The 25,389-nt window shown below is 40.0% G+C and overlaps 1 protein-coding gene across 2 annotated transcripts in view; it reads right to left on the reverse strand.

The window, feature by feature from the left end:
- CEP85L (centrosomal protein 85 like) overlaps nucleotides 1-25,389 on the reverse strand; it is a 228,405-nt gene that overhangs the window by 162,199 nt on the left and 40,817 nt on the right. The window contains exon 1 of one of the 2 annotated variants that reach the window (XM_062186675.1): nucleotides 1,821-2,205. The exons of the other annotated variant lie outside the window; for it this stretch is intronic. Within the exon in view, the coding sequence (XP_062042659.1) occupies nucleotides 1,821-1,893 (73 nt within the window). The 5' untranslated portion in view covers nucleotides 1,894-2,205. Of the gene's footprint in view, nucleotides 1-1,820; nucleotides 2,206-25,389 lie in introns of those variants that run through there. 2 annotated transcript variants of the gene reach the window in all.

The following is a 25,389-nucleotide window of genomic DNA, read 5'->3' on the forward strand; positions in this document are numbered from 1 at the left end:
GTACAGAAATACTGTCTAAACTCCTTAAACTTGGATTATATTTATAAACTATCTTCTTTCTGACTATATTCAGTGCCACAGCAAACTTCCAGAAGTTGCAATATTATAAAAGGGCTTCAGTTAATTAACTTCTAAATACTAAGATGTTTTCTGCTTCACAGAAAACCATGGAAAAACAGACACAATGCTTCTGTGATGCACCTCTAAACAATTACTATCACAAATAAATTTCAAGAGGTTCACTTACAAAGACATTACAGATGGCTTTTAACATGTATAGACAAACTGAAACCACTCTGTCCATCCCCCAGGGATAATGAAGTGTGAATATCAATCATCAAAGTTACTTGGTTGGCAGACCTGGTGAACTCTCCATAAGCACCAGAAACCTCTAAACTGCTGCCACCTCCTCCACCTAGGACAAACCCTGTACATTTTGGAGAAAAATAGCTCTCTATTTAACTTTGATTTCTGTTTGTTTTACTAACCTTGGGCCTACACCCTCTAAATGTGTTGCAGGACTAAAAAGAATGATTTTAAGCCTAACTCTGGAGATGGATAGATACACTTTTTTAAAACCCGCATCTCAAATATCTAAACTAGCACATAACTGAATTATTCAAAATTATAACCACAATATGAGTTACCTAGTGCTTGGTAGTTTTAAAATAGACCCCTTCTTAAAGGCTGCTTCTGCTTTTTTTCTTTTTTTTTTTTTTTGGTCTTGTAAAGGATGGCTTTGGAAATGTATACTAATATGTCTCCAAGTTACACAAGTCAACCTCCAACAGTGTGCAGAACAAGGTTACTAAAACAGGAAGCCCCAGAACCACCCACTATTACAGGGGGAAACTGGGGGTACGTGATTTTGGGGTGGATAAAGGGTCCATGTAACTTTCACCTTTTCAAATGGGATCAAAATGCAATTACCATCACAGTGCCTGGAAGGACGGTCATCCTCAGCTAACTTGTCACGGGCAACACTAGCCTTATTTTCCACCCCAAATGCGGCGAGAATCTGTCCTCGCCTGGTGTCTCCCACTCAACTGGGGAGCAACGCAGGCATGAAATGGCTGTCCTGGGCACACAACCCCTCAACGCAGCACCGATCTCCGCAAACCCCTCATTTTCCCAGAAGGGGCCTGGAAGGAGCCAACGGGTTAACAACCCCCTTGCTCAATAGTGCATTGCCCCAGGCTGGACAAGACCTCCTCCCCTAACGCCGGGGCCGACTGCAGGGCGGCGACCAGGTCCTGAGGGGCTGAAGTCCCCTCGGGGGTCGCTTCCTGCGGCCCCGGCCGCAGCAGCCTCCTCCCGCCCCAAAACGTGCCCTAGAGGAGCGGCAGCCGGCGTGCGCACAGCAGAGCTGGGCCCGCGCCCCGCACCCCGCACCGATCCCGCGGGCGAGCCCCGAGCCGCCGCCGCCGCAGCACGGTCGCCGCGACCTTCCGCCCCGGTCGCCGCGCGCGGCGGGCAAGCCCCGTTAGCCGCGGCTCACACTCCCCACCGGCAAGAGGATGACGGCGGAAACAAAGCCCAACCCAAGGGGGGCCCGAGGGAGCGGAAAGTTGCGGGCGCCGCGGCTGCGGGCCGACGCGGGGCCGCGACGCTGGGATGCGGGACGGGCGCGCCGGGGACCCGGTCCGCCAGACGTCAGCCGCCGGGCCCGGAGCTGGCCGCGGGAGGAAACGGGGCGGGCGGGCGCGCGGCGGCGGCGGCGGGGAAGGCAGGCCTGAGGAGGGAAGGGAGCGGCGGCGGGGTCCCGAGGCGTCGCGGTCGGCGCGTCCCCCACCCCAGCCGGGTGCCACCCCGTTCCTCACCGGCCGAGAAGCTGCGGGCCCCGCCGGGGCTGTCCCGGCCGCTGGCCTCCGGGGCCAGGAAGCGCCCCCACATCGCGGGCGGGTGGGCCGGGGGCGCCCGATTCCCCACGTCCGTCCTCCTTCGCCTTCGCCTCCTGCTTCTCCCGCGGCGGAAACTTGTGCGGAGCCTGGGCCGTGGCAGCGCCCGCAGCAGGGCGAGCGGGCGGGCGGGCGGCTTAACGGCTGCTCAGCGACGGGCGAGGAGCGAAGGGGCCCGATTCGCCGCAGTGGAGGAGGCGGCTGCCATGGCCAAGCCGGAGGGGCTGAGGCCCGTGCGGGGGAAGGTGGCGGCTCCGCTGCGACTGCCGCTGGATCCCTGGCTGAGCCCGGGCTCCAAGGCTCCAAAGCGAAGTTGCAGCTGCGGCGTCTCACCGCCCCCGCCGCCCGCGGAGCCGGAGCCGCGGCCGGGGGCGAGGCCAGGCGTGGGCGGGGCCTCGGGCGCAGACTTCAGCGTGCGCGACGCGGGGCGGGGACTGCGGGCCGAGAGGGTGGGCACCCCTGCCCTGCTGCGCATCTCCCGCGGTGGACCGGCTGCTCTCGCCCTCGCCGTGCCGGTGCCCTGCTAGGTGAGCAGGGCGGTCATTTGGCCGAGGCCCTGTCTGGACGCTTCACGCTCCCTTTCTGCCCTTCGGGGCGCCCACCCCCCCTGAAAAAGACGTAGAGGACCTGCCCCCGCGTCACCGCTGCTGGAAAAAGAGGCCAACCCGGGAGGGACTGAGTTAGTCCCAGTCTCATTTGGGATTGGGATTACAATCGTCAGCGCGTGTTACATACACATCCTGCGTGGATCACAGCCAGGGACAGAAGAAGAGCCTTCCGTAACTAATTTGATGGAGCTGGGGAGGACAGGTACCAAAACACCTACCACACGGGGAGGTAGGCAGGGAAAACTGGAGATTCAAAAGGCCTGAGAATAATTAGGGCCAGCGGGTTCAAAGAGGGGGACCCTAATAGTGATCTAGTGGCCCTATGTTTCACATGATCAACTAGAAGAGAAATGGCAAAAGGGTCATTCAAAAAGTTCGTGGGAAAATGCAACTAAAAATTAAGTTTATTTTGATGTTAAAATCTTGAGTTTTCCATACCTTGCGTTTTCCATGAACTTTCCGAGGACCCTGCATGAGGGTCTCCTCTCTAGCTTCCTACACCTTCAGGATCCTCTTCTGGTTAGTTGGGGCCTCTCCCCTGAACCTAGTACAGGAGAAGGCACCTTGAAGAGGATCCTGAAGGTGATCCTTCTTCAAGAAGAAAAAGGGAGAAGGGAGCAGCAGCCTCTTATTTTTAAATATTCTCATTGGCATTATGTTGATCTTTCCAACGTTCAGATAACCAATAGTTCATTCAAAAAACACGGATAGAGCGCCATAGCGGGAGGCGGGCTGTGAGCTGGGCCAGTGAGAAACACCGGCATGCAGGTTCCTGCCTTCCAAAGGCTTTGAAGCCTATGATGCTTTTTCCTGTTGTGCAAGCTTGCTCACCAAGGCCTCATGTTTGTATTTTTCCTCAAAGACACTGTAATTGGGAAATAACTGCTTAACACTTGTAGGAGCTAAGCGACATTCTGGTGTATATGCCATCACTTACCACATCTGTGTTGTATCTGGTTGCAGTTTTACCTTTAGTCTACTTCTGTTACACTTTCAGTTGTTTCTCCAAGTCATGAGATGTTGGCCAAAGGTGCAACTATGGTTATTTTCCTGATCTAAATGTGCTTTAGTTCATTTAATATGAAACTTGATAGGATAAACTCCAGAAAAACTTAAAAAAAATAAGCTCCAAAAAGAAAATTATCAGAAGCTGTAATGCTTTATCCACATATACATTTTTCATGGTTTAGTTACCATGGTGACATATTAAGCACAGAATTTATTAAATATCAAACCTTTTTGATACAGTTCGAAAATATATAAAATATATTGCAGACATGTCTTGGTCATTTATGAGTTTAAAATACATTTATTTGTTATTTCAAAACACTACCAATCTCCACTCAGTTCTAAATAGTTCTTTTTTTTTTTTTGACAGGCAGAGTGGACAGTGAGAGAGAGAGACAGAGAGAAAGGTCTTCCTTTTGCCATTGGTTCACCCTCCAATGGCCGCCGCAGTTGGCGCGCTGCGGCCGGCACACCGCGCTGATCCGATGGCAGGAGCCAGGGGCTTATCCTGGTCTCCCATGGGGTGCAGGACCCAAGAACTTGGGCCATCCTCCACTGCACTCCCTGGCCACAGCAGAGAGCTGGCTTGGAAGAGGGGCAACCGGGACAGAATCTGGTGCCCTGACCGGGTCTAGAACCCGGTGTGCCGGCGCCGCAAGGCGGAGGATTAGCCTAGTGAGCCGCGGTGCCGGCCTAAATAGTTCTTAAACTTGTTTACTCAGATCTTCTGCATGGTTTTATCAATGTCAAGGGCATGTCACCACACACAAAAGGACACATGAAGCTGAGATATTGTCAACCATTTCCATACCTTTTAAAGAGTAAAAGCAGACAGTAAAAATATGTTGTTCTTTTCACAAGTGGCACCACAGATAAAATTTTTGTGTTCCTATTGGTTAAATTTGGGAACATTGAAAGCTTAAGTAATAAAATCACTGAAATACTGTAAGAATATTATATAGATGATTATGTAATATGTAACTACCCATTTCTTTTAAACATACAAATTCTGAATATATACTGAACTGATACCCACTCCCTAACATCCATGGTACATGAATGATACATGCCTGAGATGTTACACCCAATATACATGTGCTCAGAATGATTAAAATTTATTCATAGCACGATTTGGAGAACCTAAGGACTATATAACATAACTAAATTTGATATCGTAAACTGGCACTTTTTAGTCTCTTGTAGTATGTTAAGAATGCAGGGAGATTCTTACAAGATGGTTATTGTTCAACATTAGTCAACTTCAATCTCAGTAATTGTTCTGTCAAGAAGCTATAATTGAAATTATCAATTAAAATACTGTGTATGTTTGTGAGTATACATATACATGCATGTAAATATGAATGAAATGAATGTAGATAATGTTTTTGAAGAAGAATTTTAAAGAATATAAACTAGATCACAAAAAAGAAATTGGTAGTAAAAACACATTCAACACCCAAATCATAGAAGAGTTTAATACTAGATTATATTATGCTAAACTCTGGTATGATTTAGGTGTTAAAGGCTGGATCTGCAAGATGGTGCTATTGGGAGGTGGTACAACCTTTGGGAGGTGGAGTATCATGGGAGATCTTTGGTCACTGGGGACATGCTCTTACAAAGTAGATCTCCCAAGAGGGTAGTTATAAAAGCCAGAGATTTGCCTTCACTGACCCAATCTCTGCTTCCTGGCTCACCTTGTGCTCCTACATGTTGCTGACCATCTCCCATAGGGCTTTCACCAGGGCTTGCACATTGCCATTGCAGCCTGAAAAATAACTTGAATAAACCTCTTTCCTTCATGTCTCAGGTCTCTCATTGCAGTAACAAAAAGTTGACTAATACAAGCTCTCATTTTAAATATGGCATTTCCAAAAATGACAATTTTAAATGAAAAATGTTACATTCATAAATCTTAAATTTGAAAATAAATCTGATTATGTTGAACTATCTTACATGTATTTTTCTGAATTCACTTTATCAGATTGGGTGAACAATAACAAGAGAACTAAAGAGGGATGTAACAATGGTAAAGCAATATTTTTAAGTTAGAAGAAAATCCCATGCATAATATGAGGAAACTTCAAGAGAGCTTTATATTTGCAAAAATATTTTTGAAAAAATATGTGAGCAAATTAAACCAATCATTAATCGTAGATACAGTGTCTAAAGGGCAGTTGCCACCAGATAGAAGAAGATTTATGGATGAATGCTAAAAAGTTACAGGCTCGATAATTCTGTATCAAGGGTATGTCAAGGACCATGGTTTACGTCTAACAGATCACAAAAATTGCAAGTTACGAAGTTTATTATCAGATTTAGAATCCCAAATAATCATTTGTAATGATAGAAAAGTAAAACTAAAATAGGTTTTTAAGATGGATTTGAAATTTTAATTGAATTCCTGTTTGCTGGAATTCAACTATACAATAGTAAATAAAAGGCAAATAGGTTACTTAGCGTGTCTTTGCCTCAGTTCTCTCATGTATAATTTGGTGGCTAAAATAGTAACTACCTCATAGGGTTGCTGTGAGAATTTAAATGACTTAATATCTTAGTAAAGTTCATGAATGCACCCTACATTGGTGATACAAATAATCCAGAGGTGGAACTCTGTTAGATCTTACTAAGAAATATAACATTCACTGGTCTTGGCCAGGTCAGTTGTAGGTCAGGTGTCATCTACACGTATCACAATAAACACTATTACCAATTCCTGATCTTTGGGATTACTAGGAATTATGGTGACATAGAATACTCTTGAGAAATACTTATCAAATCCTTTGGAGCCAATTCATAGAAGTTTTAATTCCTCAATTGTGATTCCCCAGCTCTCCATGTAGATGTTTGCTTGGCTACAGGGTTTGGTGTTTCACCAAATGCTACCAAAATATAAGAGAGAAAATTAGGGAGAGGGGACTGGGTGATATGACCAGGGCAAGAGGATAAGGATGCCTCATCTTAAGTTTCTGATTCCTGTTAAGTTATAAAAAATGAATTTCATTGGTACCTTTGATTCCAGAGTTGAGATGCAACGACCATTGAGAAAGTAGGTAAGATATGAAACACAGAAACAGTCTTTGACATACAGAGGGTAAGTGGAAAGATGGAACTGTGAAATTCAACGAAGCAGATTGTGTCTCCACTACACACACAAACACAGCCTCCTATCTGACCCACACTAGTGGAAAAGATGATGATTTAATAACAGAAAACATCAAAAATGTTATGGAATTGGGTGGAGATACATTCAGTGGAAAAAGAGATTTTTCAAAAGAGTACAGTTGGTAGCAGTTATTATAGGAAAAACTCATTTGAGTACATACTTATAATAATTTTATACTTCTCACTATAGCAATTACGTATTTTATGTAATTCTTAACACAATCTATCCCAAAAATTTAATATGAGCTTCATTTTACAGATGAGAAAAAAAGAACCAGAGAAATTAAATAAGGTCATACAAGAAATAAGGAGCTAGAATTCAAGTCTGATCTGCATGGTTAAAAATAAGTAAATAAAAACATGCTTTTTCCACCATACTCTTTAACATGTGGTAAAATATAAATTATAAGTTTTTTTCAGATGCCATATGAGAAGGAAGTACCTAATTATAGGGTTTCTGTGTGGTGTTTAGGGTTCAGTTAAGATTGGAGATCATGTGACATTCTTGGGTAATATTGTACAATTTTTGTTTAGCTGAACCCAGCAGTTTGAGAATGAGAATAAAGAAGCAGCTCAGTAGAGTTTTGCAGTGTGGGCACTCATACAGGGAAAAGGGATGGGGTACTTAATGATATTGGCTGGAAAATGGTTGAAGTGGTGAGAAACTGGGTCTAGCTTAACCAGAGAGAGCAGTGAAATCCAGAGACAGCCAAAATGTTGAGAGAAGGGCAGGGGTATAAGGTGGTGGAAGTTTATATTCAAAGAGCAAATATAATGAGAGTAAGGGAGTGAAAGTTGGAAAAATATGATGTTAAGGTGAAAAAATTTAGTATTTCAGAGGTGGAAGAGTACAGAGATAGATTATGAGTTAGTCTCTCTGATCTCTCTTCAAAAAAGATCTTAATATTTGACTGTCAAGGCTGCATGCAGTTGGCTCACAGTCTCCAGCTACAGGCACCTGCAACATCTGCCTTAGCATATGAGTGGCCGCTCCACTTTTTCCAGGCATCCTCAGCCAATGACCAAGCTTCACAAAGATACTAGGTCTTGTCGTTCATTCTAGGACGAAGCCCTTCTAATCATCAGTCTTTGGTCTCCAGATCTAAATTTGATTGACTGAGATCTTGTCAGATCTGTGTTGTGGTCTGACCCTTTCCTTTCCAATTCTGCTTCTTCCCCCTTTTGTATTTCTCTCTTGTCACTTTCCAATAAATCTCTTACACTCCTCACTCCATTTTAGCCTTTGCTTCCTGGAGAACTCAAATGAAATAAACTGTAAAGAAGATCTGTACTACCATGTTTGCTGAAGCACTCTTCACAATATCCAATAAATGGAAACAACCTGTCATCCATTGATGAATGGATAAAGAAAATGTGGGGACAAGGAGGAGTCATTGTATCATAGTGGATTAAACCACCAACTGTAACACCATCACTTCACATGGGTGCCATTTCAACTCCTGGATAATCAACTTGCAACCCAACTCCCTGACAATGCACTTGGGAAAGCATCAGAAGATGGCTTAAATACTTGGGTCCCTGCATCCATGTGAAAAACATGTATGAAGCTCGTGGCTCTTGGTTTCAGTCTGGCCCAGCCCTGGCTGTTGAGCCATTTGGAGGAATGAAGTAGTGGATGGAAGATATCTCTCACTCTGTCTCTCTTTCTCTCTAGATAACTATGCCTTTCAAATAAATAAATAAATCTTAGAAATGTGGGACACATCAGAATGTAATATTACTTACATCCATTTTAAAAAGATGAAATCTTATCAATTGCAACTACATGGATAAAATTGTAGTCATTATTTTGAGTAATATAAGCCAAGCTAAAATCAAGCCCTGGAGAAAGGATCATCTCTTCAACAAATAGTGTTGGGAAGATTGGATTTCTTCATGCAGCAGTATGAAACAAGACCCTACATTATACCTTATACAAAAATCAACTCACAATGGATTAAGGATCTAAATCTACAACCTGATACCACCAGATTACTAAAAGAAAAAAGTGGGGAAACTCTGCAAACATTGGCATAGGCAAAGATTTCTTGGAAAAGACCCCAGAAGCACAGGCAATAAAAGCAAAAAGTAGACAAATAGAATTATATCAAATTAAGAAGGTTCTGCACAGCAAAGGAAATACTCAACAAAGTGAAGAGTCAACCAATAGAATGGGAGAAAATATTTTCAAATTATGCATCTGATAAGGGATTAATAACCATGTTCTATAAAGGGCACAATCAACACCAACAAAACAATCCAGTTAAGAAATGAGCAAAGGATGGGACTCCAAATCCCATTAAGTTGGCAGGTACCAATGCCATCTTACTAGTTAAAGTGTTCATTTTAAGTGTGTAACTGATCATATAGATAGGAATAAGTGTCAAAGGGATCATATAAATAAAACCAAGTGTCTGCTAATAATAACTGCTATAATTTAAAAGAAGAGAATGATCCAACATGGGAAGGAGGACACACAGCAGACTTACAGAATGACAAATGCCCAAAACAGCACTCTGTCCTCAGAATCAGCACTTAAGGCATTTAGATCTGGCTTAAAAGCCCATGAAAGCATTTCAGGCATGGAAAGCTAAGACACTATGGCAAAAAATACCTACATAAAAGATCTCTGTGAGTGAGATCCTGATGGAGAGAAGGGGCCATCAAAGAAGAAGGTACCTTTCTCTGAAAGGAGGAGAGAACTTCCACTTTGATTATGGCCTTGTCTAAATAAGGTTGGAGTTTGTGGACCCAAGAGGCTTCCATAGCATTGGCAGCTAAGGAAAAGAGCCTTGAGAGATCACTGACATCATAAACAAGAGTGCCAATTGTAAAATAAACAACAGGAGTCCCTGTGCACTTGCTCCCCATGTAGGTCCTCTGTCCTTAATGTGTTGTACTATGAGAAATAATAGTAAAACTAGCCTTCAAACAGTTCTTTATGCTTTGTGTGTCTGTGTGGGTGCAAACTGTTGAAATATTTACTTAGCATAGAGTTGATCTTCTGTATATAAAGATAATTAAAAATAAATCTTAATGAAAAATGGGATGGGAGATGGAATATAAGGTGGGATGGTTTGGGGGTGGGAGGGTGGGTATGGGGGAAGAACAGCTATAATCCAAAAGTTATACTTATGAAATTTATATTTATTAAATAAAAGCTTTCTATTAAAAAAATGGGCAAAGGACATGAACAGGCATTTTTCAAAGGATGAAATATAGATGGCCAACAGACACACGATAAAATGCTCAGGGTTACTAGCCATCAGGGAAATGCAAGTCAAAACCACAATGAGGTTTCACCTCACCCCATTAGAATGGCTATCATAAAAAACTCAAAAAATAGCAAATGCTGGCAAAGATGTGGAGATGTACATTGTTGGTGGGAATGTAAACTAGTATAACCATTATGAAAGACAGTATGTAGTTTCCTCAGAAATCTGAAAATAGATATGACCCAGTAATCCCACTACTGGGAATTTACCCAAAGAAAATAAAATTAGCATATGAAAGAGTTATTTGAACCCCCATGTTTATTGCAGCTCAGTTCACAACAGCTAAAATAAGGAATCAACCTAGATGTTCATCAATTGATGTTTGGATAAAGAAAATGTGATATATATGCACAATGGAATACTACTCAGTCATAAAAAGAATGAAATCCTATCTTTTGCAACAAAATAGATGCAACTGGAAACCATTAGGCTTGGTTAAATAAGCCAGTTTCAAAAAGACAAATATCCTATGTTCTCTTTGATATGTAGTAGTTAATATAGAATACAAGAAATGTATAAGAATGAAACAAGCTCCTTATGATTTGATTATTATTTTTAGCCCTTTTCTATACTCCTGTGTAACAGTGGTTTTCTTTTTTTTTTAATTAAACTTTTATTTAATGAATATAAATTTCCAAAGTACAGCTTATGGGTTACAATGGCTTCCCCCTCCCAAAACTTCCCTCCCACCCGCAACCCTCCCCTTTCCCGCTCCCTCTCCCCTTCCAATCACATCATGATTCATTTTCAATTCTCTTTATATACAGAAGATCAGTTTAGTATATATTAAGTAACGATTTCAACAGTAACAGTGGTTTTCATAATTTTTATTTGTTGAACATTATGGTTAGTGGTGCTTTAAGCCTGAGATTATAAAATAAATTGAAATTATGTTATTACAAAAATTTAAAGAAAAAAGTGAAGGAAGGAGGAGAATTGAGGGAGGGATGAATGGAGGACGGGAAGTATCTTCTTAGAATTGTATCTAAACTCTTTACTTGGTGTGGGGTTAATCTTTTGAGTACAAAGTAACCTGAAAATAAATCTTTGTAAAAATTAAGAGTGGGAATAGGAGAGGGAGGGGGAAGAAAGGTGGAAGCATGGGCAAGAGGGATGGTAGGGTGGAAAGTATCACTATGTTCCTGACTCTGAATATATGAAATACATGAAATTTATATACCTTAAAGAAAGTTTAAAAAAAAGAATTGTATCTATGAAATACATGAAATCTGTTCTCTTTATATTAACAAAATTTCTTTCATTGAAAAATAAGTATAAATGAAACTAGAAGATTTTTTGTTTTCATCATAAACAAATGTTAAGTGTTTGAAGACATAAATATATTCACCCTGACTAGACATTACACAATGTATACATGTACCAAAACATCACACAGTACCCTACAAATACGTACAATTTTATATGTCTTTTGAAAAAAAATTTAAGATACAAGGTAGTTGAGGGCTTTTTCTATTTGTTTGTTTTTAATAGGAAGTTTGGGATTTACAGTGCATAATGAAAATGTTTCTGAGAGAGGACAGTATATAAGGATGAGTTGCCAGAAAGGCAAGATATGTAAAATTATACAAAATACAGATAAATAAGTGTCTTATGTTTTGAAAAGAAGGCAGGATTGAGAGGAATGACAGGTTGAAGTGGACTAAAAAAACACTCAGGCAAACATGACTCCTAGGAAGAAGGTCCTCAGTGCTCCACACTAGGCTGGACCTAGCAGCTGCTGCCCCAGTGAGAAAAGTTTACAACTATCCAAAGTGCTTCCAGAAACAAATTACACACTTGCGAAACATTGAGCTCATTGAGGTCAACAGGATTTTAATTAGTTAATTAAGAGTAATTACTTAGTTATAACTTCGCTATTCAAATAATTTTAAATCATTAAGACTGTCTTCATGGTGAATACTTACTTCTAGGTAGTAGAAAAGAGTTCAATCCAATACACTGTTAACTTTGGTAAGTTTTCTTTCCAAAGAATTTTCAACAGATGGCTACACAATAGTAGAAGTTAGGGATCCCTAACTGCAAATAGAATTTAACATTACTAAAACAGCCCCTAGAAGGATCTGGTTTGATTTTAAGGAGTAAAACCTTTTGTTGGATTTCAGTGTATGCCTGGAATTTTAACAAGTACTATATTATATTCATAAAACCACACTGAGACCAGCTACAATTTTTAGGATTATGGAAAGACTACTTTCTTATCTTTATTGTGATTATCAATATGATACATATAAAAACAGAACGGTACTGTGGAAAATACTAATTGTTCATCTGAAAATTATTTGTGGAGTACGTAAGTAGGGAAAGAACATTAAAACTAGATGTGAGTGTGAGATTGGCTGCTTCACCATAGCCTTTTATAGCTTTTAAGTTTTATATTACAAATATAGATATTTGTAATCTATGTATAGCTTTAAGGAAAGGTTTGTCAGTTTTAACCGAAGTTATCCCTTAGAAAAGATAGTCATCCTCTGCAATCGATAAAGTCTCATTATGGGTCATCCTCTTAATTACTTTACTTTGATCAATAATGTACTGATTGGAGAAGTCACTTAACCTGACATAAATACAATCTGTGAAATCTTGGATCTGTACTTTATGAACAAAAATAAATAAACTTTTAAAAGATCACTTTAAAATGTAATACAATAATTATGGCATTGTAATGATGGTAAATATATATTAAATATGACAGTGGGGAAGGGGAACAAAACTGAATCAATATCTAACAGCTATGTTATAAGTAAATTGACAAACACTGGAAGTTGATATTGAATTATTTTGCTTATATCCTAAAAATTTAACATATCAAGTTGTCCTAAACACATTTGTCAAAATGTGTTTTAGAAAAAAAAGCGGATTATCTTATATTCATTTATACATATCAAGACTAAACTAAAGTTGTTTTTTCTTTCATCCACTTAGAACTATGGACAAGGGATTTCTTAAATATTTCTCATACTCATATTTAATAATGTTATGCTTGGTAAATCTATTTATAACATATTATCTAAAACTGAATTTAGAAAAAAATAATATGTCACAAAATCTTTTTTTTTCTTACAACCTAGTTAGGAATGAAAGTTTTTTTTAAAACCTAGAATAACCAACCTATATTTTCATTGTAAAAATTGAGACTATTTTTTTAAATGTTTTATGCACCGTGAATCACCAACTACTGAAATGCAAAATGAAAATAGGAAGAGCCACTTGAATACCAAATAAATTCGTTATCATAAATGTTCACAGAGAATGCGATAATTAACAATGGACAAAGCATCCAAAATTAATTCATACTCATCATACATATACTGTGAATAATGACAAAGTTAAAGGAATTTTAAGAGACATGTACATAAGATATACATGAATATACAAAACAAGTCCCTAATTGGGACATTGTACAAATCTTTATATTAATTAATCAGCTACTTTTAATTCTACCACAGATAATCTTCTAATGAACTCACAGAGCAAATTTTAACTTTAGTAAATCAGGAAGGCTACTTATATCATGGAAGACAGAAAAATCATTGCTTTCAACTTAGACCAAAAGATACAGTGATAAGCATTTATTCTCATAACCTTTAAAAGGTATGAAAAAGCTCCATGTAAAAGTTTATGTAAAATGGAATTAAAAGCTAAGTTTATTTTGGTGCCAAAAATATTCAGAAATACATATGTACAAGGGGTCTTCAAAAAAAATCATGGAAATGCGTATTATGGAATAAGTCTGCATGGCTTTAAAAATTAAATGTATCCTTTAATTCTGTTTTCCCACAAATGTTCTGAAGTGCCCCTGTGTATGATTTCAGCAGGAGGGAGCTGTAGAGAGGTGTGTGGGAGGTTGGTAGCGTGGGATCAGTGCTCGGGCAGAATGGGGTAAAAAGGCAGAATCAGGAGAATTCGCTAGGACAGTTGTCAGCCTGCTGCTGCCTTCTTTACTTTCCCTTGAAGGTCAGTCTGGTTCTGGCCCAGGCCCAAGAGCTAAGTTTCAGATCATGGCAGGCTTAGGAGAACAGTGCAGACTGGAACATCTAATCCCACCCTGGCTTGCCCTAAAATGGCCCCTGAATTTGTTCAGCTCTTGAGCATGCTGCAGTCCTAACTGCCTATAACTGTTTTGTGGAAAATTAAGGCATAGAAGAGCAATATCTCATTTGCTACAGTTTTGATTTAGAGTTTTACCACACAATGTTTTTTTGTGTGTGTATGTGTTGTTAATTTTTTCATCTTCCCACATACTAACTTTTAGAACAGATGGCTTAAAATGTCTTAGAGGAAATGAGTTGTAGTGAACAGATGAAGAGTGTGTATCTCTGCGTTCTCGTGACAGAGGTAGTCGTCACCCCAAGCCGACCTACCTGCTATACGTGAAGCTGGCACCAGGCACTGTAGCTTTCCTGTTGTGTTTTCATCCAGGGGCTTAGGAAGGCTTTTCTGAGAATGGTTCGGTGTGTGTATTGGCATTCATGCATAACCTCTGTCAAGAGGTAAACTTCACAGGCTGCGAGCTGGCTCACTGCTGCCTGCCTGCCTGCCAGTCTCCCTGCAGAAGTTGTCAGCCGTAGGAGCCCTCAAGTGGAAGCCCCAGGGGAGCTCATCTGCCTAGATCTGTTTTCAGATACTGGCAAGAAGCCAGGCCCAGAGTACTGCTACAGAGCGTAGCTGGGTGAATTGGCAGGTGGCCAGGTGAGGGGCCACACCGTCATTTAGTAGGCAATGGTCTCAACAGACTCCTGGTACCTACGCTACCTCTTACCTAAGTGGTTTCTGATAGAAAGAGAGCCAGGGAACTCTCCTACTGGAAGAAAATCAAAACAAACACTAGATTTAGGATTGTGGGGCCTCCTGAAGTAGACTTCAGTATCTATTTTTAAATTGCCTTTGCAGAAGCTCGTCTGGTAACTCAGCCTTTTCCTGAACTGTGAGATGCTGTCGGCATCTCCCTTAGCCTTCAAGGGCCCTCATTTCACCACGCCTGAGGGCTTTGTAATGTCGTCTACAACTGCCTCGTTAATCCCCACCTTGAGTCCTCTGTATCTGGCTTTCTTAATTATGGTAAGGAGAATGTCCCTTAATGTAAGAGGTGTCAGAATATTCAAATAAAACATGAATATTGATAAAGTGAAGAAAATATAGATATCAGAGAATGTCATTTTAAAATTCTCTTGTTTCAAAAGTTGTATATACAAAACTGCTATTTATTGATGTGTCTTATTAATCCATGATAATAGATTATACTCTATATCCAGAGTACTTTTCCTTGGATCTTGAAAAAACAATTTTAAAAATGTATTATGAAATACTATTTATAAACGTACTTGATAAATTTCATTATTCTTTTAAAATTTTAAACTTTTAAAAATACCCCAAAATTTATGTAGTTATTTTAGTAAAAATGTAAAAATGTTCAGGATGAATATGTTAATGAACTGAAATTTGGCTGCAGAAATTGTTTAAGATCTTTACTTTGTCTTTTAGAAAGTTAGAGAAAAGTAATACCCACCATATGAGATTCTAAATCTCTAATGAATTAAATATACTTATTAATGGTAACATTATTTAATTTAAATAGTATATTTAGTTTTATAGAAGCAATAAAATCTTTTATACAGAATATTCAGAAAAAAATAGAGAAGTAAAACAATCACAAATAAAAGAGAACCCGGGCCTATTTATAATGACTGTGAAAGAACAGTACTAAAACAAGCTCCTAGACCAATGACATTGTTTCATGAAATTACTTGTTAGGCTTAGACTTGATGGAGCTACAGCTAATCGTGCAACGTGTAAGGTGCTGGTACAGAGCCTGGACACACAGCTCTGCTCCCTGCTGAATGGGATTGTGGCATTCCTGACCCATACAGCCATGGTGAAGAATAAATAGTCATGTCTGGAAAGTGTTCCACAAGTTTTAGATAATCTAATCTTTCTAAGAAAGAAACAAATAATTCACAGGAGAAACTAGAGTAATAATAAAAGGCAATTATTGGGCACTGACTACGGCACCATGAGTGTTGCAGGCACTCTCCCATTCAGTCTTCATAACAACACGTTAAAGAATCATTATTACCTTCATTTTATAGGTGAGAAAAGCGAGGCGCAGAAAGGCTCCAGGTGACACGGTTAGCAAGTAGTAGAGCAAAAATTTGAAGACAGTTCTACAATTCTACTGTAGACTTTGTACACTTTAGTATTAGCTCTGCCAAGGAAAGACATGCAACTTCATTAGCCTAGTAATCAAATATGTAACTACTGAAATATATGCGAATGGAAAGGAATGACAAACATCAAATGCCAAATGTCTCTTTCCAAAAAGACAAGAAAAGGGAATAGAATTGAGAAGGGAGTACACAAAAATTTCAATTTCATATGTAAGTTTATAATATACTAATATATTTGAATTAATATATAGTTTTCTAAAACTAATACAACTTACAGAGCATAAAAATGTATATGAGTGAAATTGACATTTTGAGATTTAATTATTATTTACAGCCCTTGTCTATACCTAGAGGAACAGTGGTTTTTCTGCTTAAAATTTTTTTAAAAATAAAAATAAAACTAATACAATTATGGAAATGTAATGATTTGGTTAGTCAGGATCATGGGCTATATGCTTTTCTCCTTAGTTTTCTATAGAGTTAATTAAAAAATTAAAGAGGTAAATTGATGTCATTGTGTTTACTTATATGAAAAAGAAATAATTAAGGGAATAATTCTGATGAAATTTTGGAGAAACATTCTGTTATAAACTTATGATAGAAATTGACACAACTCTTAGAAAATAATATGTCAATACATGCCATTTAAAACCATGAAAATAATCATACTCTGACTCAGTATTTTTCCCTTTGCGATACCCTCATAAGACAAAAATATGAAAATAAACAGGTGCATGCATACAGAATCACACACTAATAAAGCTAAAAGTGCATGAATATATCAACTACAGTGTTATTTATAATTGTGAATATATTGGACAATCTGAAACCTTAACAACAAGAAATAGTCACTATTTTTGTGGACTTTAAAGTAATATTTATTAACGCTCTATTGAAATTTGAGTTATGACTGTGCTGGAACATTGAAAAAAAATCCGGGCTGAAATTGAAGTTCCACTAGGATTAAATCATTGAAAAAGGTACAGGAAAAAAACATCTTCAGGTGATGAGTATGGAGTTTGTGTTAAGTTAATGACAAAATTAAATTTTTCCGATCTCTTCCAGATCTTGGATAATATTGATCTGACATACTATTTTGGTAATGTAAAATCACCACACACTAGAAACCTGGCTTGGGAAATAATTAGTTATATATGAAAATAAACTAGAATTCAACAGAGAAGATAAAGCTTTCCAAGAAAATTTGCTGATACACAATCAGTGCAGGGGGTCAGAAGACCCGGAGACTCTTCATGAAGCAGGGGCCATCCTTGAATGGCATAATAATTGGTGGAGCAGGGGAGGGGTTGGGGACCAGGAGAAGGCTAAGGGAGAAGTGCCTGGCAGCTGCAGCATGGAAAGACGTGAGGTTCTCAGGAAACAGCACTGCATGTCATGGAATATGTTGTTTGCAGTTTTTATCTCCTGACTTTTTCGAAAAGTGTGATGGCTTTAAAGCTTTCACAGTAGAATGAATTCCACCAAACAACTGGTTGTAAAATCATAGCAACATAATTATGAGTTGGGCTTCTGGGCTCCAAATCTTTCATCTAAAAATAATCGCAATGACTACATCTTGGGAAAACAAAAACATTACCTATTCTTGTGCTCCAGCTATCTTGGTAGTTGCTTACTGGAAAATGGATCACGGGTTAAATAACTGCTTGTTTTTAGAACATTGCTTGTCACCCTTACCTTAAGTGAGCTGATTAATGAAATATTTTTAAAACCTCAAGGCATTCTCTAGGCTCGGGCATACACATGACTTAGAAAAATGCCTCTGCCGTCACAGGAGCCTGCCTGTGCTCTCTGAGAGGCACAGCGCTGGCACTCCTAGAAGCCCAGATTGTTCCTTTAGGGAGTATATTTTCTTGTGCCCAAAGGAAACACAGGCCAGCGGTGGAGATGTGGGGAGTGAGAACAGCAATGTTAGTAAGTCTTGGCTATAGCATGCTCCAATGCCCCGACGTGTGCCAGCTGCTCTTTGCCTAGCTTCCATAGGCAAGATGAATATTCATTGAATAATATATGAATCAACAGAATGGATGATAATAGTTACCATTCATCAAATGATTACTCTGTGCTAGTTTACACCCATTAATTTTAATTGTCATAAGAATCCTGCAGGGTCTATAACTGAATTGCCAGGGTACTCAGGTTCTTCAATTGACTCTAGCTTTTTTAATCTCATAAGATCATTGTAAAATAAAAGCACTTGATTGCTGTCCCACACACTGGTGAGAAATCTGCTGTTCCTCCCCACATCTCCAAGTCTCTCTTCTTTGCCTCTCACTGTTTTCCTCTGAAGGCGAATTCACTATGTGTCCTGTACATCGCCCCCGCATTTACTTTGCCATTTGCTGTATCACCTCACTTAACACTGTAACACATCACCCCAATTTGTTCACTCTCCAAAACAGTACCCCCCTAAGGCTGCTTAGGTACAAATATCTATTTAATTTTTGGTAAAAAGTAATGAATGGTCCACTCTCCTGCCAAGTAACAGACAACTTAATATTAGATACTAAGACTATTGCCCCAAATAGAACCCAAGACTCTTAGTTATTTTTCTGGACTTCTCTCCTTTCTAGGGTTGGTACTGTCATCTCATGTTCTGGGAGCCTCAAAATTCTTATTTTATTATTCAAAGCCATTGAGTTACCTGCCTGAAGCTTCTTCTTTCATATCCAAAACAAGGCAACAAAGGTGTTTGAGCCTGAGGGTATCAGGAATCATCTGCCACAGCTTTAAATAGCATTTTTTCTAATGCTGTGTGTCTATGTTATTATCTACATTCTACACAAGATGAAACAAGTTCAGTGAAATTAAGTAATTTCCCAAGAAAAATAAAGGCCAGTGCCTGAATTAAAAGCCTGGCTTCCTTAACTGAAAACCTAGGTTCTTTCCACTCTATTGGGATGAATACAGAAGAATTCAGTGCCTACTGAAGTTTTACAAAATTCCTGGCTCCCTGTTAATTGAGCTTTTGGGGCGTTAATTCATTAACATCTGCTTTGTAGATACAGAGATAGTAACCTACTCAGGATCACATAGTTAACAAGTAGGAAAGTCAGGATTACAACACAGGTACTCAGTCCTTTATGATTCTCACCATAAACTGCCATGCTCTACCAGCTGCAACTTCTGGCTCCTCTCAATTCTTTCAGTGGCTGGAAATGAGGGCAGCTACTGGTAAGAGCTGAAAATGTTCCCAGTGTAATCTGGAAACTCAAATCTTCTGAAAGCCCTGAGAGTGTATGGGCATAGTTGAGGTTTGAAATTATAAACTGAATTCCCTCAGTGGCACAATTAATTTTGTGATGGATGTTTTCAAAAAACAATCATATGAAGCAGATGTTTAACTTAGCAGTTAGGATTCCCGGATCCCATCTCACAGTGCCTGGGTTTTATTCCCAGCTCTGACTCCTGACTCCAGCTTCCTGCCAGTGCATACTCTGGAAGCAGTGGTGATGGCTCATCTACTTGTGTTCCTACTGCCCACGTGGGAGGTCTGGATTGCAGTCCCTGCACCAGGCTCTGGCCCCGGCCTAGCCCTTGCCATTGTGGGCATTTGGGATGTGAGCCAGTAGACAGAAGTGCTCTTTCCCAAATAAACAATCATTTTAAAAAGTGAAACAAAGGACAACAAAAAACAGGTGACTCAATCTAGCCTTGTTTAATGAGTTGCCAGAAATTTGCTCAATTCATTTAATCAGTCAGTCAAGACTTATGGAGTGTTGTTTCTATGTCAGGTACTTTTAGGCAGTGAGCAAACAGAGATCAATCTCCAAATCCAGGCTCAGTCCCACAGTGGCACAGAACCGCATGGGGATCTTGCAGGGCAGACCATGCTGTAATAGGATTCCTTTGTCAGATAGCTGCACATTTGATATTTGAAGCTATGGAAAGTCATATTTTAAATCAATGTGTGGGAGAAATGCCTAAGAATTATTCTTTTGAGAAAATAAAAATGGTTTTCTCTCCAGTAGTAACAGACCCTCCAGAATGGGAAATGGATAAGCACATCCCACGTGCCCACCAGGCAGTAAATCTGTAAAGAGCATTCAAGCATCTGGTGGTCTGGAGAGTTCCATCCTGAGCCTCCCTGCTCCATATTATAAATATTCAGGGGAAAATCATGTCAGTAGGCTTATCAGATCTATACAGAGGCTTAAAAATACAAGTTAAAGATAAGATGTTGATGTTTCTTCTAATACCAGTCTATGGGGGATAGTACTGAGATGCTAGATTTCCTGTCCCAGTTCCTTAGAGGCAAATCTTACCAGCATGAAGAAGGTCACTAAACTGGGTCACCATGAATGGATGGAACTATTCCTCAAGAATATAGAACTTGCTTTGATTTCTTTTATACTCAAAGTTCTGATCTAAGATTTGATTTCCTGGCCGGCACCGCAGCTCACTAGGCTAATCCTCCGCCTTGCGGCGCCGGCACACTGGGTTCTAGTCCCGGTTGGGGCACCGATCCTGTCCCGGTTGCTCCTCTTCCAGGCCAGCTCTCTGCTGTGGCCAGGGAGTGCAGTGGAGGATGGCCCAAGTGCTTGGGTCCTGCACCCCATGGGAGACCAGGAGAAGCACCTGGCTCCTGCCATCAGATCAGCGCGGTGTGCCAGCCGCAGCGCGCCAGCCGCGGCGGCCATTGGAGGGTGAACCAACGGCAAAAAGGAAGACCTTTCTCTCTGTCTCTCTCTCACTGTCCACTCTGCCTGTCAAAAATAAAAAAATAAAATAAAATAAAAGATTTTATTTCCTGAATGGACATGCATATCAGGGCAAGACATCCCATGTATATGACAACTAGTGATATTTTGACCACAATAAATTTTCACTTTAAATTAGTGAATGCACAGCTTAATATAGAGCTGAACTTTTTTTTTTTTTCCATACATGGACTAAACCAATGGTTTTCAAGCTGTACTCTTAAGGTCTTATTTACAAACAATGATTTTTTTAAAAAAAGATTTACTTATTTATTTATTTATAAGTCAGAGTTATAGAGAGAGGGAGAGACAGTGAAAGTGATCTTCCTTCCACAGGTTCACTCCCCAGATGGCTGCAACAGCAGGGCCTAGGCCAGGCTGAAGCCAGGAGCCAGGAGCTTCTTCAAGTTTCCCACGTGGGAGCAGGGGCCCAAGCATTTGGGCCATCTTCTGCTGCTTTTCCCAGGTGCATTAGCAGTGTGTCATATCTGAAGTGGAGCAGCTGGGACTCAAACTGGCATCCATATGAAATGCTGGCATTGCACGTGACAGCTTTATCTGCTATGCCACAATGCCAAACCCAACAATGAATTTTGTAAACTATGTGTGAAACCACTCCTTTTTTTTTTGTTTGTTTCTGCTTTATATATTGGAATATTTAAATGCAAATTCATTTAGGAAAAAAAAGCCTTGGTACAAATAGTGAACACCTCTGAGATTTTGGTGCATTTCCCTCTTTACAAGGGATTAAGGTTCAGAGAGGTTAAGATGATTTACTGAAATGGCAGAGGCAAAACTGAAACTTAGGTCACTACTCCCAGCCCTGTCAACAGTGCAGATCCTGCACTTGTTGTTCAGAGCCCACTGTGAGTCTGGAAGACACAGTAATTACACATGCCAGCACAACTCTGGGCCAACTATGCCTTTCCGACACTCTATTCCCAGCTGAGAATTAGGCTCCGAAGTGAACATTCTATGAAAATACTGAGTGGCCAGCCCCTATTTATTATCTATGTTATTTAGGACTACATGAGCTAATTTGTTCCTTACAATTATGCATTGAGTTGAGCTGAGCGAGTATCTCTCCAGCCCCATTCTTAATTTTTCAAAAGGTAAAACATTCTCAAAGACATTGAGTTTCTCAAGGCAATATATTGGAAGATAACAAATAAGGCCTGAAATTTCGGTTTTCTGACTTTTGGAGAGACAGGGATCTGTTCATTACATTCTCTCTCATTTGAGCCAACTAGTAAGAATATGCAGTGCCTCTGTAGACAGGAGAGCAATGATGTCATTAAATGGGACAGCTCCCAGAATTGAGAAGCATAAAAGATAAAAAGAAAAGAAAACAACGTTTAGATGCTAGCCTGTGGTCCTAGCTCTCTATACAGCTTCAAGATTATTACAAGCTGACCCACAGTCCTCACGGGGTCCTTTTTTCTATACCTTGAATAAGGTGGTTTGTACTGACATGTACACACAGTCTTCAAATGAATATAGATGCATTTGGGTTTAATGAGATACGAATAATTAAAAGCCTCAGTTCACAAAAATGTATTTTATCCTTATATGTTTCCTCAGACAATTACATGGGGTTCTGTGAAATTTTGTGTGAAAAACAGGATCATAGCTAGAAATTTGGGGGCCATCTGTTCCAGGCTAACGGGAACATAACAGTATTAAGATACAAAATAATTATTTTAAGACATATTTTGCATCTTTTCCGCATTTCTATTTTAAAGTTGTATATCCAAATTATCGTTCTTTGTTAGTTCATGTTGAATGCCTGCTTATTATCTGGCTTTGTTTATTACATGTGGTCAGATCATCGATTCTCATAAAAACTACCCTCCAGCCTAGCCCTGCATTCCTCCAAGATAATATCATCTGCAAGAGTCAAGTTTCTTGCCAGGAGAGCTGATTTGCAGAAGTAAACAAACTGGAAGTAAAATCAAGAAAATGTTAAACTTTCAAAGTTGGATAAGACATGTAATAACACATAGGGTTGCATGCTATTAAGTGTCTCTAAAAAATATGTAACATCCAGTGAAACTGACCTGCAGATGTGGAAAAGTAAACAGAAGACAGAAGGGCTTGTAAGCAATACCATCTAGGAACACTGAGGTAATGGACAGGCTTGTCTCCTGGGGACTCGGGGCAGAACAGCTGTTCCCTTCTCTCAGAGCAAAAGGCCCTTGGTGCATTTCAGCTCGCTCACCAGCTCAGATCTGCTTTTGAGGAGTGAGCCAAACACAGAGCTGGGGCTGATTTACCTTAGGGAAGGCATGAGGCACACGTTCACAACAAAAGCTGACTTGCAAAGGCCCTATTTTATGTCTCTCCTCCATCTCTGGCAATCTTCCATCTCATTCCACCTCCCGCCCCCTGGCCTTTCCTTCCATTTGTTTCTTTGTTAGATGAAACATGGAGACAATGGAAAGCAACTGGGAAATAAACTAAACGTTTCCTTCTGGAAATATTGCCTATTTTTAAATAATAACTCAGAGTCTGTAAATATTTTAGTTGGAAATTCACCCTCACTGCACACACAGTGGTCACTCTATGAGAAAGCAGTTTCTCCAAGTTAGAATTTAAAGTCTCCCCTTGGGACTAAAATTCTTCAGGTTCTCAGCCAATCTAGGCTTTTGACTCTGGAGGCTGAAGCTCAGGGCCTTACTCATGACTATTTTTTCTCATGAACAAAACTCATAAATTCTGTGGAAAATTGGGGTTTGGAGTAGACTATAGAGAGGAAAGTTAGAGTGACAGCATTTAGTTCAGTGTAGCAAAACTCTACACTGACTGTGTGATCTTAGATAAATAAGTTCCATGATTTCTCTGGGCAAATGAAAGGATTATACTTGATGACTTCTAAGTTTATTTACATAAACTTATTCTAAGTTTATTTACATATTACTTTGTGAGATTCCTAGAAGTACTAAACAGTAAATAAAAACCAAAGGGGAATCTCAAATAGAAATACAGGTGTGATGGGGTCAGTGTTGTTGTGCAGTGGGTTAAGTCGGTGCTTGTTATGCCGGCATAATCTGTCAGAGGGTTGGTTCTAATCTGCTTCCAATCCAACATTCCTGCTAATGAGCCTGGGAAGACAGCCAATGATGGCCCAAGTTCTTGGACCCTTACAACCCATGCGAAAGACCTAGATGGAGTCCCTAGATCCTGGCTTCAGCCTGGCCCAGCTCTGGCTATTGTAGCCACTTGGGAAATGTACCAGCAGATGGAAGACCTCTGTCTCTCCCTCTCTCCCTGACACAATGCTTTGAAAAGAAAAGAAAAGAAAAGAAAAGAAAAGAAAAGAAGAGAAAAGAAAGGAAATAAATCTTTTACAAAAAGAAGAAATACAGGAGTGATAATTGGATTATTCCCAGTTCTTCACCTTCTCCCTACACAGCATCTGTCACATAGCTCGGCAGCACCTTACATCAGAGTAGGCAGAATATAATTCCCCACCTACTTCATATGGGGCTCGGCCAGGTGTCTTGCTTTAGTTAATTAAAGTTGGTAGATGTGATTCAAGCAGAGGCTTTAAAAGTGGCTTTAATTCTGTAATCTGCTGACTAGCCATTTTTTAAAGAACAAAGAGAGAAGATACGGAACTGAGCAAAACCTTGATCACAAACAAACATTTGCTATTTTAAGCCTTTGAAATTTGGGGTTGGTTGTTATGCAGCACTATTGCAGCAGAAATCTAACGGATACAATCAGCCTATTCTACTTTTCTCAAACATTTTATCCAACAGTATACCTACCCACTGATCTGAAAATTTTATTGAGGTTGTTGAACTGCATTAGAACAACCTAAGCACTTCAGGTTGACCATGAAAATGTTCTCAGCACCAGTAAGACTATAGGCAGTGAGAATGCTGCACAACAAGAAACTAGTTCACTAAACTTTTCTCTGTAAAAAATTGAATGTTGAGGTAGGCATCGTGGCACAGCAGGTTAAGCTATTGTTTGAGGTGCCTCTATCCCATATCAGAGTGCCTGGGATGGAGTCCTGATCCAGCTTCCTAATATTGCACCTGGGAGGCAACAGATGATAGCTCAAGTGGTCTCATCCCTGCAACCCATATGGGAGACCCAAATTGCTTGAAAAAGTCACAGGCAAATATGTGGCCCTCCATGAGCAAGTGCATGTAAGTGAACTTACAGTATACATTTTATTTGCCAACTTGGCCTCCTCATTTCTTTTTAATTTTCCTACATTCATTTTCTCTTTTTCTGTTTTCCTCACAGCTTCTTCTTCTTTTTCTTTTTAAGATTTATTTTATTTATTTGAAAGGTAGAGTTACAGAGAGAAACAGAGAGAGACAGAGGTCCTTGATCTGCTGATTCACTCCCCCAAATGGCTGCAACAGCCAGAGCTAGGCCAGGCCAAAGCAGGATCCAGGAGTTTCTTCTGGGTCACTCACATGGGTGCAGGGGCCCAAGCACTTGAGCCACCTTCCACTGCTTTCCCAGGCACATTAGCTCGGGAGCAGGATCGGAAGTGGAGCAGGCAGCACTCAAAC

The sequence above is a fragment of the Lepus europaeus genome, chromosome 3, assembly GCF_033115175.1.
Source record: "Lepus europaeus isolate LE1 chromosome 3, mLepTim1.pri, whole genome shotgun sequence".
NCBI classification, from domain to species: Eukaryota; Metazoa; Chordata; class Mammalia; order Lagomorpha; family Leporidae; genus Lepus; species Lepus europaeus.